General features: G+C 46.4%; 2 protein-coding genes across 3 annotated transcripts in view; both read right to left on the bottom strand.

The window, feature by feature from the left end:
• The window catches only part of Rgk3 (Rad, Gem/Kir family member 3), a 189,052-nt gene that overhangs the window by 137,336 nt on the left and 37,296 nt on the right, over window positions 1-14,420 (bottom strand). The window lies entirely within an intron of this gene.
• LOC143362481 (uncharacterized) overlaps window positions 2,051-14,420 on the bottom strand; it is a 36,534-nt gene continuing 24,164 nt past the window's right edge. For both annotated transcript variants that reach the window (XM_076802698.1, XM_076802697.1), the window contains exons 2-4: window positions 4,451-4,737; window positions 2,965-3,225; window positions 2,051-2,482 (exon numbers count right to left, since the gene is read on the bottom strand). In XM_076802698.1, coding sequence (XP_076658813.1) covers window positions 2,051-2,482; window positions 2,965-3,225; window positions 4,451-4,737 — 980 coding nt within the window. The remainder of the gene's footprint in view (window positions 2,483-2,964; window positions 3,226-4,450; window positions 4,738-14,420) is intronic.

Raw genomic sequence — 14,420 nt, 5'->3', positions numbered from 1 at the left:
AAATGCAAATGGGAGTCCTTACAGTCTAAAGTGCGCGTGTATAAAAACGTTTCAGTATCACGTCACGTGTGAATACCAAGTACAAAAATATCTAACTTTAAAGTACGCATGTATGCCTAAGTACCGGTTCAATACGAAACATTGATTGTCTTTTAAATCGACGATACGCATATTTCCCATAGAAAAATCATTCTTAACTCGTAATGGTCCCTCGATATACGCGCGTCTTAACTAGAACAGATGTCTTTTTTTTTCCCGAAGTACTCTGATCGAAACTAAGCCAACGAACGAAAGGAAAAATGCCTCGAGAACGACACCCTGGATCGTCCTTTACAGTTTCCACGTTCGAAACACTCGAAAAGCAACTATGACAAGCTAATCTATACGCAAAATCAAAATTTCCTGCATCGAAACGGACATCTTATTTCTTCTCGCAAATTTCTTCTCTCAAATTAGCAACTCGAGAATGATGTAGCAGCGCTCTTAACCCTTAAATGGCATTTATGACAATTTTGATAAATCTTCAAATACCGTGACTCACATAATTGTCTTCGGAAAGCTGTTTGCACTTATTTGTTCAAGCTGCACAGAATAGTTCAAATTTGATGCTAGAATAATTAGAATAAAAATGAATGTTAGAACAAAATATAAGGTAAATAAAAATAATGTACATCAATGTACGTTAAATAATGATCAACACATAAATTTTGAACTTTTCTTATGCCCAATGATAGTCCACTGAAGAGTCAAGTTCTCTTGATAATTTTTTGGAATATCAAGAGCCAAAATTCGTAGCAAGATAACCGCGGAAAGAGAAAACGAGATTCTACGGTATCGGAGAGAGAAGTAAGACAAAAAGTGGAAATCCGATTACACCTAAATACGTATAGTACGCGTGGACGTACGCCACTTACGATAAGTAACGCGCCTATGTATAAAACGTAGGAACTCTGTACGTACGCGTACGCTGGAGATATCACAGCTAAACAACATTAAGCTAGAGCCTACCAATGTTAAAGCTACAATAAATAAGTTTGACAAACCGTTCTGTCCAACGATTCGATCGATGACCATTCCCGCGTGTCGTTAATACTTTCGCGATTAGAACCGCGATTCGTCGCCGTTAACAATGGCAACGTGGTACGAAACAAGATTTCGTACTTTGTCATCCCTTCGTTCTTTCTCAAACGAACCATCAACTTCGATATTTAACCCTTAACTCGACAAAATGCACTCGAAAAAATGGAGAAAACGTTCAATTGTCACAAACAAATCGTTGAATATTAAATTACACCGTCGAATGATTGCCAGTACGAATTTCCGTAGTCCAACTGAAGAGTTAACATTCGGAATTTCCACGTAACAATTAATCATGCTTCGCGGGGATCTTCTCGCGAGGCGAATCGGCGGAAACACGACGCGCACGAACGAAACATTTTGTCAAAATTATTCACTAACCTTGTTATTAAGTATATTATTAGATATATAATACTGTTCTGAAATATATTTCTTAATACTGGTCTCTAGTATACAACTGGATTCTCAACGATGCTCTACCTATGAAATGCACCGATTGTCGGAAGCAACACGCCGTTGTTCGAAATCACGGATCGTCCTCTCCGAACGACAACGAATTGGCAAGAACGGGAAAGCATCTCGCGAGTTAATGCGACACAATGAAATAAATAGAAATCTGCCGGTGATTAATACAAGGCGCGAGAGCTTCTCCGAGGATAGCTCGAGGCAAACAGGCGAACGATCTTCGTCTTCTGAAGTATCAAAAATCATCTTTCAACTGGTCTCTGTCGATTCGTTCAAATCGTAAGCTTCTCAGAAATACTACAAAAGTACCGCATAAAGTCCGATTAAAAAAAAAAAGTCGTTAAGTAAACGTTCCTAATCATCGTCCACCGCGTAGTTGCAAAAACAATGGCCGCAAAAGTTCAGATCCATAGAGAAACGAAAGTACACCGAAGTCGCCTGTTGATCCGCGAAACGATCCATGGATTGTCGACGAGAATAAAAACATAAAGATCATCGATCATGAATTTCATGACGCCCCCGCCAACTTCTGCTTGTTCCTCAGCAGTCTGTTCCTCGAGAAATCCTTCTTCGATCCCTGAGGCAAGGAACTATTCTGACCGGCGTTCATCACGCGCCTCCGCGCTGGCCTGTTCTGCTTCTTGACCTTCGTTGTCTTTTTGCCCTTCGACCCGGCGCCTTTATTGATCAGTCGCGGACGGTGATTTTGCTTGACAGAGTCGCAGGTGCCCGGTCCAGGCGCCGTGGCGTTCCTGAAGGCTCTGGTCCAGGCCTTCAGGAATCTCTGGTACAGTCTGATCACGCCCCAATCCTGAATCAACATCAGCGTCAAGTCACCCTCCTTCGCCCAGTTCGAACTCTCCGTCACCAACTTCTCGGTGTGAGACGTCGACACCTTCATTCCCAAGTTTGAGATAGCTGTCTCCACTTCGCACAACACCTGCAACGAAACGCGCTCGATTAGACGCTGTGCCAACGACTCTTCAAGTTTCAGATGCGAGCATCTTGCTCGGCGAAGTGTCTCCGACATTCATGCAATATAAAAATTGTTCGAATCAATTTTCAGAAGCAAGGAGGAAATTCTTTTCATATTTCACTTACAGAATTTTTGTACTATAAATGCATAAAATTCGCAGTTTGTTTGTCACATATTAGTCTTCAAGAGTTCAAAGAATTTCGCTTCATTCTGTTGACGCTTTACCCACCAGAATTATTTTCTTCGGGAAATGAAACAATTTGAAACACAGTTATGCCATTGAATCCCTGTACGTTATGCTATGTTTCAAGACTTCATACAATTGACTATACTTGTGCAAAGTAGTAGAATAATTTTTTGAACGCGAAGGCTGAAGAACAGTGTTTCGCGTTCGATTTAATGCGAGGAGAGGTTCGTGCACGATTGGGAAAGAAGTTGTTTCGTACCTTGAGGATCTCGTTGAGCATCTGCATAATGATCTTGTTCCTTCTATCCATGGTGAGATCAACGTTGATGTTCGATTTCAGACGAAAAGCCGTGAGATGATCGAACGTAATCGCGAACCTTTGCAGCGAATCGTGAAGATGCGGAAGCGCGCGGTTCGCTTTCTTTTCCTTGTCAAGACACCAAACCTCCTTGGAATACCACTCGAATTCCTTCTCTGGAAGCCAGGACATTTTGTACTGATCTTTCAGCACTTTGTACACCTGCGAATCGAAAGTCGAGCGATATTGTTTTGTCGAAACACTCTCGGTCTATTCTACGGTGGAAATTGTGCGCTTAATTTCTTGGAAATGTTTCTCCATGACGATAGGTGGGGGACCGAGGTTGCTGAACTTTGCCGTTAAAAGAGTGCGCGCGACAATCAAAAGATCATCTAAAAGCATCGAATTTCTGATCAGATTGAGCTAAAGGTTTCCGACGTGTCACGGATTTGAAGAGATAACGAGAGACGCAGCAACAATGTTCGCTAAAATACCAGTTTCACTGCTTTCCTACGCTTGAACTTTCGCGAATTGCTTCTTCCCAACCCTGCATCTATTCGCAGCGTCATCTTTGAAGAAGAAACATTACGGGATTACCAGTTGCTTGGAAGAGTAAAATGTTTCTACATAAAATTTTAGAAATCTGATTTCAATTGCAAACTACCGCTTTCCAGACACCACTCTGCAATGCAAACGAAACTGAGTGGGTGCAATTTAAAAAGTATAGAACGATTAAAATAATTTTAGGTCAATATAATATTCTGAACTCGCTAATATTATTAACACTAGATTTACGGGTCCCGTCAAAATGACGGATTCTAATATTTTTCATTTACGAATATTGAGATTGTAAAGATGCATCCGTGAGGAATTATTTGACAAATTGATTTCTTTGGATATATATTCTTAAAATGATGGCCACAAGTTTTGATAGATACAATCATGTTATTTTTCGAAAGTAATGTGAAATAGTCGTTTTCAGTGCTCCGTAAACCCAGTGTTAAAGAAAGAATTAAATGTGTATCCGGCTCCCCTGATTCTTCGACGGAGAAAACTTGTGTTTTGCGTAAAAATCTGCCGTCTGTTCATCAGTGTTCTACCGAGACGCCTTACAGCTACATTTTTAGAAAATAAAATTTCGGAAAGAAGTCCGGGGAATCGAAAAAAAGATTGTGAATTAACGCGACGGATTGCGCAAGCGTGCTCGAAACCAGGAAACCGGGACCGCTCGCGAAATAGAAAAATGCCAATTACGTTGGTGCGTGGCACATCGTAACAAATGCAAATTGCAGCCGCAACGGAAAGTAGGACTTTAGCGCTAGTAATGCACCGTCGTCGTGCACACGTGCGAGAGAACCTCTTTGAAGCGGTCGCCCACTCTCTTTTACCTTCGGTACGGTTCAGCGATTAATTACGAATCGCGGTCAGGTCGAGCATTGCGATTTACCTTTGAATATATGTCGTGCACATCCTTGAGATGCATCCTGAAGTGATTCTGGGCGACCCGGAGCTGCGTACGCACCCTCTTCAGGGTCCTGTGCACGCTGTGCCGTTGCGGCATGTTCTTGAACTGCATCGGCACCGGGTTGCCGCATGGTTGTTCCCATCGGTTCATGGTGTTCGAATTGGTTACGGCGGTGCGGACGCTGTACGCGGGTGCACACGACACCGTGTTCAGGCTCGAACTCAGGAAAAGTGCGAGACTCGTCAAGGTAACCGTCTGTGCCACCGAATCTGCAACACAGAACCAACACTTGTCAGAAGAATACCCTTCGTATACACTCGATTACTTTGATCACTCTACCTTCCCTTACTCTATGCGCTCTTCTTACAAATAAGAAATAAATTAGACTCTGCAAGTGCAGACTAAGTACACAGAGTGAGTCCCGTAACGCGACGACTTCAAATAGTTTGTAAATTATTGTACGAAAAGAATTATTCACACTAGGTTTACGGGAACCGCCAAAATGGCGGGTTCTAATATTTTTAATTGAAAATTATTAAGATTCTAAGAAAGCATACGTGAGCAATTATTTAGCAAATTCATTTCTTTGGGTGTATATTATTTTTAAAATATTGCTAAAAATGTGGCTAGTACGTTCATGCTATTTTTTCCATTCTTTTTAATTGTCTCTCGATTTTTTACCGAGATATGAGGATCAGCTTCAGTTTTTTGATGCAATGCCTAATATTTTAGACAAAAAAGTAAAACATGGCAGCATTTTTTGCGCCGCCGTTTTGTGCGGCACAAAATGAATGATTACTGCTTCTCGAAAGGTTCACGACGCGAAAAGTATTAACATTTTTTGAATAAATGCGGTACGGACGTTAAGACCTTAATGTCCCATAAAGGTACTGAAAGAAAATATGAAATCTAGGATTAAGTAACGCAGAAAGGAATACAGGAGGAACGAGCCATGAACATTTATTAAATAAACGTATCCGACACGGACAATTAAATTTGAATGTTCTCTATAAGAGCAGGGAGGAAGATAAAGGAGTAAAATCTATTAAGGAGCGGGTTAAGAGATAAAGAACAAAGGAGCCCACGAGCTATTAAAACTTTTTTAAATGAACCGATACGGACGATTAAATTTGAATGTTCTATAAAAACAAAAGGGGGGCAGAAATGAGGGAACAGTAAAATCTACGGTGGGGGGGGGGGGATTAAAGGGGCGGCGAGTAAAAGGTTAATGACGTCGGATCAGGAAACATATTGCGAATTGTTATTGCGAGAGAAGGTCGTACCAGCGCGGCTTCCTGTCGAAGCGTGCTCGCGCGAAAGAGAGATTGTCGAAAAGGAAAGAGAGGAACTCTTCCGACTTTCACAGTCGCGGTACCTACACGGATACGTAGGTACCTACGTTGCACCTACGCGCCAATTTAACAGCGACCAATCGTCGCCCCCGCAGTAGGAAATGGGTTGCAAATCGGAGAATCAGGATTTATTGCGCAATTAAACGTCCTGGCTTACGACTTCCTTCGCAATTCCATACTTCGCGAACTCACCCCGAAGGCGTGCGGGGATCTCCTCTCCTCTCGGTGGTTTTTTACGAGGCCAGACCCCCGCCGGTTAATAAATTTCGCGCGGGGCTTCATTATTGTTCGATTTTCGTGTAAACGTAACCGCGACCCCGTCGATTAAAATTGATTTATCCGACGTACTTAACCGAGGAACCGTTTTTCTTCGTCGAATAACTCACGCGTCGCCGACTTTTGCGCGCTGTACGCGAACAGAAATTCGACGATTATTTACTGCGTGAAAGTAGGAAAAAGGTTACATTTTCTTATGCGCTCGCTCGCAAAGATTCCGTGCGCTCCGACACGCTAACAAACGAGAAGGATAGAAAGTCGGTTTCACCAATAATGTCCGCGGACAATATACAACGAGTCACGACAGTGCCCGGGACTTTCATATGCACCGTTTGAAAAGTGCAAGTGCCGGCGTCTCACCAATCGAAACCCTTGCGCGATCATCTTCGCGCGTGCTGCTCTTTCCGAACATTAACCCTTAGCACTCGAATGGCGACTGTAAGGCGCCACTAAAAATTGCTGTGCCATTATTCGAAATATTTTTTACATTATTCAATTTGTTTGTATTCTACTGTAGTTCCAAGAACCGTGAACAAACAACAGACGTTTCAGAAAACGAAAAGTCCAATAGACCACCTTTCAAAAAGGATCTGCCCGGACCAGCCGGAATAAATAGCGAACCACAGTTCAATGACATATAGACAAATATTCTTGTAAAATGAATATAATATCAATTTACACATTCTACTGTAGTTCCAAGAACCGTAATTTGTTTGTATTCAATAAATTACTAAACACTTCAGTACTGTACGAGTAACTTGCACCATTTTCGTATGTATAACATGAAAAGAAATATATAGAAGGGAAATATTCTGGGTCGGAAGAAATGTTTCGTTTTGGAGTTAAAATAGCTTCGAGTGCAAAGGGTTAATCTGTGCTTTTGCGGTTTCGAATAAAACCTTTGATCTTTTCTCTTTCACTGAGTTTTTCAGGACGATTTCCATATAAATTACTACAAAAGTTTGCAGATTCGATTGTTGCGGCGTTAAGCGACCGCAGTTCGCTCGTAGGGCTGCGCGGGCTGCGAAGCGCACGGGGCCGGGGATCCGCCGCGCGAGTAATTAACACGCGTTAATTGCTCGTGCGTGCGTGTACGTCCATCCGAAGTGGCGGTGCGTGTGTTCATATATAAAGCTGCGCAACCTGTCACGGCGATTCGATACGATCGTTCGTGCAATTCGCACGTCAGTCACGCGTGAACGAATACACGGACTTGCCAGCGACAACGACGGCGCACGTGTACCGCGCGACGATGCGCGCACCGATCTCCGCTTTTACCCTCTCCGATCGCAATTAATGATTAATTGGACTCCTTTCTGGCGTCGGGTCATCGGGCCCGCGGCGATAACTCTCTTCTTCTCGCCAATTAAAATCCGCCGCGGCCGAATCGCCAGGCGCCTATTGTCACCGGGCGAAGAATCGATCCTAAAACTGTCAAGCTATCGATATCTCACTGCGCGCGACACGCAGCGTCGCGAATCCGAGACTCGCGGATACACACACGCGCGCCGGGGGTCTGGCGAAGGTTCGACGCGTTTAACGCGAGGCGCCGCGACAATAACTAATCTGTTCACAATGCAAGCGGGCGGGCACGGGGGCTTGTCGATTGTCAACCCGGGCCATTGAAAATTCTCCCCGGCTCTCGATCGTCCAAGGAAAATCGAGCCGGCATTCAGACGTTAAACGCGCAGCCCTAACGAACGCGCCCCCGGCATTTAAATATGGACTCGGCTCGACAATAAGTCACGATTCGATTAGCCCGTTGCCGAGAGACTGGAAGGAGCCTCTCGCACGTGTGTATCTTATCGTAAACTCACGCCTCCTCTTCTTCTCCCGGAATTGCACACGCTACACCGCACCGCACCGCACCGTCGTCTCTCCGCCGCGCAGCCACAGCTACGTAGTACCCAGAGATATATATGCGCGAACCGCGTGGGCGTACGTTAAAGGTGCACCCCATATTGTGCACACTTTTAACGATCGCCGCTTTCAACTGTAACAATTTGCATCGCTACTCACCCGTGTTTCTGCGTTTCGCGACTTACGGTATTTATCGTCGCCGGATCGGTCAACGTATTTCCGGTGGAACGCCGCAATCACGCTCTGCGATTAGCCACTGCAACGGCGATCCTATCTTTCTCACAGTTTTATCCAATTCTTACTGTTCCACTGTGTTTGCTCCGATATCTCTACTCGCGCCTCTCGTTTTCGTCAATTTTATATAGCTCCGACTAGTCGAAGAATGTCTTAGGACATCGTCTATCGTCATTTTCAAAACTGGAAAATTCCAGTAAATAAATTCCTTAGTTCGGTAAAAGATAGAGGCACAATAAACTGCGAAATTCTAGAGAGAAGGCAAAACCAAATATAGAAAAACACGAGTGGGCCCGTTAGCGATAAAGCAATACACCTCGAAAGTTGAACAGCACAATAAATACATAGAGGATCGAGTTGAAACTTTTGAGGAACAAAAACCTCAGGGACAACCTGGAACTTTCTAAGCTAAAATATTCAGAAATCGTTGTGAAACTTTGAAAATGTCGGGCGACACTGGCGAGAGGAGATGTCGCGTAGATTGACAACGAGAACGGAGTTCGTTTTTCGTCGGTGGATATCGGTTCGATCCGAGGATGTTCTCCCGTTTCCTCGGTCGTTTGAGCCAGTCGAAAGAGGCGAAGGTGGAGGCTAATCACCACGCAATCACCGCTCCCGGTGCGGCCAACTCCGACCCGTTCTCAGAAAGCAGCAGCAACCGCCTTTTGCCGCCCTGGGGCATTCACCACCGCGGTACTGGCATAGCAAAACCAACAATCTTCGTCCTCTCTCCTCCGCGGGAAAAAAAGGCCTCCACCGTCCTCCACCCTCTTGCCCCCGCCTCCTTTTCTCCAAATCACCGGAGGGCCGACCGATCAGCCGACTACTGGCATCCAGGGAATCCATTGCGAGAATGGCGGCAATTCCACTTTGAGAACCGATCGGGAGATGTCGAACATACGTATTAAACGACCGAGTAAGCAATCTTCCGAACACGACATTGCCCGGAATGCGGATCATTGGGATCGGGATGTACCCGGACGGATAGCACCGTTATTAGAACCTGAACACTCACAAATTCGAGTATTCGAGGGACTGACCGACCCCCCGTCCGAACGGAATTTTGATTAGAAAAGTATCCTTTGCATCGGAGAAGAAACGATCACGGTAATTCCTGCTATTTTAATGAATTCAGATTAACGGATACCGTAATCGCTGCATTAACCCCTTGTGTATAATAACGAGTCAGACTCGTGATGCAGATACCAGACGGGGTCTACTATGTCTTTCCTTTAGGACGAATACTATTCTCCTGCAACCAATATTCAATGCAAATGTAGACATACTCTAATCATTGTAACCGCAGAGAGGATCGCTAATTTTAGGAAACCCACTGATTTGCTAAATGGACTGCGGGGGTCTCTATGCAAGATAAAAACACAGTGTTTGCTCTATGTATGTCCTAAATGCCTAGCCGATAAAAGTCCCGGAGCTGCCCCCACTGTCGCGGGGTCTACCCTGTGAGGGGCCAAGAAGCTCGATCAAAGAATCTCCTGGTCGATACATGTCCGTGGCTAGACTCAAGTTTTGGGCATGTATCGAGTAAACACTGTGGTTCTCGATTATTGCAAGACATAGGAATCAAATATGAATTTATGTCTCTCTTTAGCGGGTTCGTTAAGTTGTATGAAATATGATATTTTAAATTCTCCGAATCTTGCTACTGTTTGAAATTACAGGCACCCATTTTTGCCACGAAATGCATCAAATCTACCGATCAATGCTATCGAACTGCCGGTTTCTCGCCGGGATCTCAACAACGCCAGAAGAATCGGTTTAATTGCAGCGTGCTTCACGGTGGTAAATGGGACGCGTTTCAGCATTTCCTGCCGCCCGGTTTCCTCTTTCCCGTCGACCCGAGGTACCTACACAGACTGCGAATTTGTACACCGGAGGTGTACCAAGCTCATCCGCGCACCTACGTCGAGAGCAGCACACGGCGGCAAATGAGCGACCGCACCGGTGGGCACCATAGAAAGAGGCAGATTATGCGTGGCACGCAACATTTAATACAATACGCACGCGAGAAGGGTCGTCGAGAATAGTTTGCAGAGGCGTCGAGGCTTTCTCCTCCGCGCGAGCGCGAGATATGATAACGTTGCACAGCCGTTAACCTTTATCATCGGACGGGAACCGGTGGTGGTGGTGTCCCGGTGTCCCAATAACGCGACCACAATTTCATTTCACCGACCGCCACACACGACTAAATTTTCATACATGCGCACACACCCACACGCATATGTAAACGTACACGGGACCTTTCTAAAGGATCGCACGCGGTCTCGCGTGCTGCTGTCTCGGTAACGAGAAAGGCGAATCGGGTCAACCCGGTTCGCGAATGATGTCCTCCGCCAATGGGATCTGACGTCACGGATTCGCCAGACAGATTAGCGGGGCGCGGGCACGCACTTATTTGCATTTTGTCTGGCGGGTCTAGCTTGTCGGATATTCCCTGTCAGAGGACGACCCCACCCATAAACAGAGAGAGAGAGAGAGAGAGAGAGAGCCAGCCGCGATACGCCGAGGGATTTTAACTCGGCAGGGTTGCGCGTTAACCTCCATCCTTTGCCATCTACCCGGCAATTCAGAGGCCCGCGCTGTACGCGCCTAGCTCCTTTTGTTCCTGCTTCTCTTCCTCTTCCTCCTTCTCTCTGCCCCCCGGTGCTTCTCCTCCTGTTCCTTCTCTTGCACGTTCGTTCGTTCGTACCTTCGTTCGTTGGTTCGTTCGTCATCGTCATCGTCATCGTCTCTCTCTCTCTCTCTCTCTTTCTGAACGTGTTTGTTCGTTTTCGTCGCCTCCCGTAGCCTACCTGCTACACCGTCGTCGTGTTCCCGCGTAGTCCAAGGTATACCCCCCTCTCGCCACCCCCGCCTCCTCATCCGACACCACACACACAACTATCCGTCTCTCTCTTGCTCCAGCTCTCTTTATCTCTCTCATTATGTCTCTCGCGACTGGAGCGCGTACCTACACACTCTAGTGGACAACAGACACACACACACACACACACACACCGTGTGTCCCCGCGAGAGCGCAAGCATACGTGCAAGCCGGCTAAAGGTGGTTTACGGTATTACGACGATATGGATCACTGATGTCATACTGACGTCATCTATCGTTTATATCCAGAGGTGACAGCCTACCGTTGGCATCGGTGCAAGAGTTGATCGGGAACGACGTTTCACGACCGCATCGCGGCAAGAAAGGAGGAGGGGTAACGGGGCGCTGGAATGCACGAGATCGGCTACTACGGCGTTCAATGTCATCGTCGATTACATTATCTCGAATCCTCGGCCGACGATAGGGCCGCACACGCGCGCGCACACGTGCGCAAGAAAGCACTCGCGCGGAGGCCGATTCTATGTGCGTGAATCGCGGTCGATGGTATCGTGATTCTTTCGCGTTCCCCTCCCTCCCTCTCTTTCTTGCCTCCCTTTCGTCTTCTCTCTTCTCTCTCCCGCTCTCTCTCCCTCTACTCTGTTTCTCCGGCCCCGTCGCTCTGCCTCCTTTCTTTCACGAACGATTGCACGACGGCCTGTCTTCTCCCCTTTTTCCATTGAATGATTGCGCGATTGCTCGGCGTTTCGCCAGATCGAGCAACCTATAGCAACCACACGAAATCATCAATGTACGCTCGTTCTCGATGCGACGGCCTCTCCGTTCTTCAGGAGAAAGCCCCGGTCTGCCGATCCGTATATTGTTCGACGCGCGATACCTCGCTCGGTACAACGTGTACACGCTGGATATCCGTCATTGTTTAACCCGGAGGTGTGCGAGACGATCGCAGGTTCCCGATACTCGGGGTCGGGCCCGGTTCCCGAAAGCCTGCGACGACACTTCGACGGAAAAGTAGAAACGGTAAGCAATGATCAGACGACCTGCACAGCCAGACCTGATGGTATGTATAGTGAATTTCCGCTATAAGTCCCTACGAGCCTCGCGTTCTCCGGTCCCTCGAACTACCCACACCACCGCGGGCTATGCGACATTGTGTCGGAAAATGACATTTCTTCAGGCCTCTTGTCCCTAGGGTCATTTACATTTCCAGCGTGCACCGTGCATTTCAAATGCAACAGGCGAGAAGCATAGATATCTCATCTAAATGTCCCTCGCCGGAACCGCGCGAAGGACTTATAGCGGGAATTCGCTGAATTTCTAAGACATCCGGGTGCAAGTCGTGTACTTTTAAAATTGTTGAAGAAAATTTAAAATTGATCGATTACGGAAACAATTGCACAAAAGTATAGCTTCCATCCGAAAGCATCGAAGTCTATTCGCAGAAAAATCGTGCGATCCTTTTTCGACGCGGTTTTTTTTTTCCGGGACACGAATCAGATTCGACTGCTAATTGCGATCTGTTGTTGGGGGTTTTCAAGAAGAAGGAAATCGAAACGGAAAAACCCGGCTCGCTTTCTTGCGCTTTCGCGCGGTGGATCATCGTGAATATTCATCGGGATCCCGATGAACGATCGCGACATTGCGCGCAAGAAAAGTAGATTATGCAAACGATTGTGAAATTGCAGTGGCAGTCGCGGTGCGCTTAAAACAGAATAAAAGGAGCATTGTGATTAATGGTCGATAATATACATTATTCATCGCGCCGCATTCTTGTCAGTCTAGTTCTTAGCCGCGACAGATCTTTCTCGGAGCATTTCGAGGAAGAAACGGGCGCGAGGAAAATGCCCGTCTGCGCCCGTACAGCGCGTGCTCCTTTACGCGTTCATCCTCGCGCGATTAGGGGATGAATTTCGCATTTCCCTCCGCTTCTCTCTCTCTCGAACTTCCATTCGATTATTAGACGCGCAACGGTACCCGGACACAATAGACAGAAAACTGGTCGTTTCGTTTCGCCGCGCGGCAGAGGGTAATTTGCTGTTTGTCGCGCGTTCGATTTCGCTACGCGTCTTTACGACCTACGCCGTAAAGTCCCATTCACACCAACCTCCCAAGGATCCTACCTCGTGACAGACCTCGTCGTACGCGAACGATCGTTGTGTAATAGAATGAAGACGTTCGGCCGGATAAGATTCATTCCCCGAGGACAATTTCCACGGAAAACGCGCCGTGGAAAACTTGACCCAAATAGATCCGCGCTTGCTCATTCGAACCGCGGATGTTTGCGCACTTTCCTGTCGGACTTCTCACCGCAAAACTAGAAACTCCTCCTTCCAGCTTTCAAATGAGCTCAGGTAGACTGTCCTCCGATTTTCTATCAACACTCGCATCAGTGTCTTGGAGTAGAACAGCGGAGGGTGGTTTTAACCTACTGTACCACAACCTTTAGCCCTTCTACGGCAGAGCCTGGGGCTATTTTGAACCAGAATATGAAATTTGTCCTGAATCGTTCATATTAAATGAACACCTGTTACAATTACCTAGGAACAACAAACAGACCAACACGTCTAGAATGACTAACGAGGGTTAAGCGCTATGATTTATTTCACGGTTGAAATTGCTAGACCACTTCCCTTCTAGAAATAGACAATTTATATTTATCCACAACAGAGACAGTTTTCTTTCAATTTGAAACAAATTAAAATCCACACACCTGACTCGTTATGACGCGGCAAAATGGTTAAAAAAGAGCCGTGGATTTCTCGTAAGTAGAAAGATCGGATTTACAAACGCGAAAAAAATCCACAGGAATTTTCAACCGGAGGAGAACGATATGTTGCACGTTTTACGAGGAGGGTTGGTCGAAAGGGCGATCAAGAAGATCGTTCGATCGTTTCCGGACTGTGTATCGTTTTTTGATTAGTATATCGAGCATTAAAAGCAACGATGGCGACGACACCTCGTGAAACAGTCGGTCGATTTTATGACCTTGAGGTCGAGGTCGTTACCGACCTGGCATGTTCGACAATGCGCGGAAATCGTAAAGATCCTAAAGGGACGTCGAGACGTGGTGCACGCACCCAGTGTGCCATCCGAAAGCCCCGCTGACATCTCTGTATATGCAGAAGGGAGCGGGCGATCTCGTCGTAAAGGGCTTGCGGTGTGAGAGCACGGTTTTATGTTCCCACAAGTCGAAGGGACCGCCCGTAGTTAGTCACAGAAAAATCGTGGAGCCCTTCAATGTGACGCTCGCCGGGCAATTTTACGATTTCGCGTCGAATCCGTTTCCCTTGATCGGGCAACCCTTCTCAAGCGAGACTTTCCATGGTTAGGGTGACAAAATACGTCCTTTAGTTGAGAGGACAGTCCTTCAGTTCTCTGCTTTATCCCTTAG

Source organism: Halictus rubicundus, chromosome 17 (genome assembly GCF_050948215.1).
Source record: "Halictus rubicundus isolate RS-2024b chromosome 17, iyHalRubi1_principal, whole genome shotgun sequence".
NCBI classification, from domain to species: Eukaryota; Metazoa; Arthropoda; class Insecta; order Hymenoptera; family Halictidae; genus Halictus; species Halictus rubicundus.
This window is presented reverse-complemented; position numbering and strand designations above follow the sequence as displayed.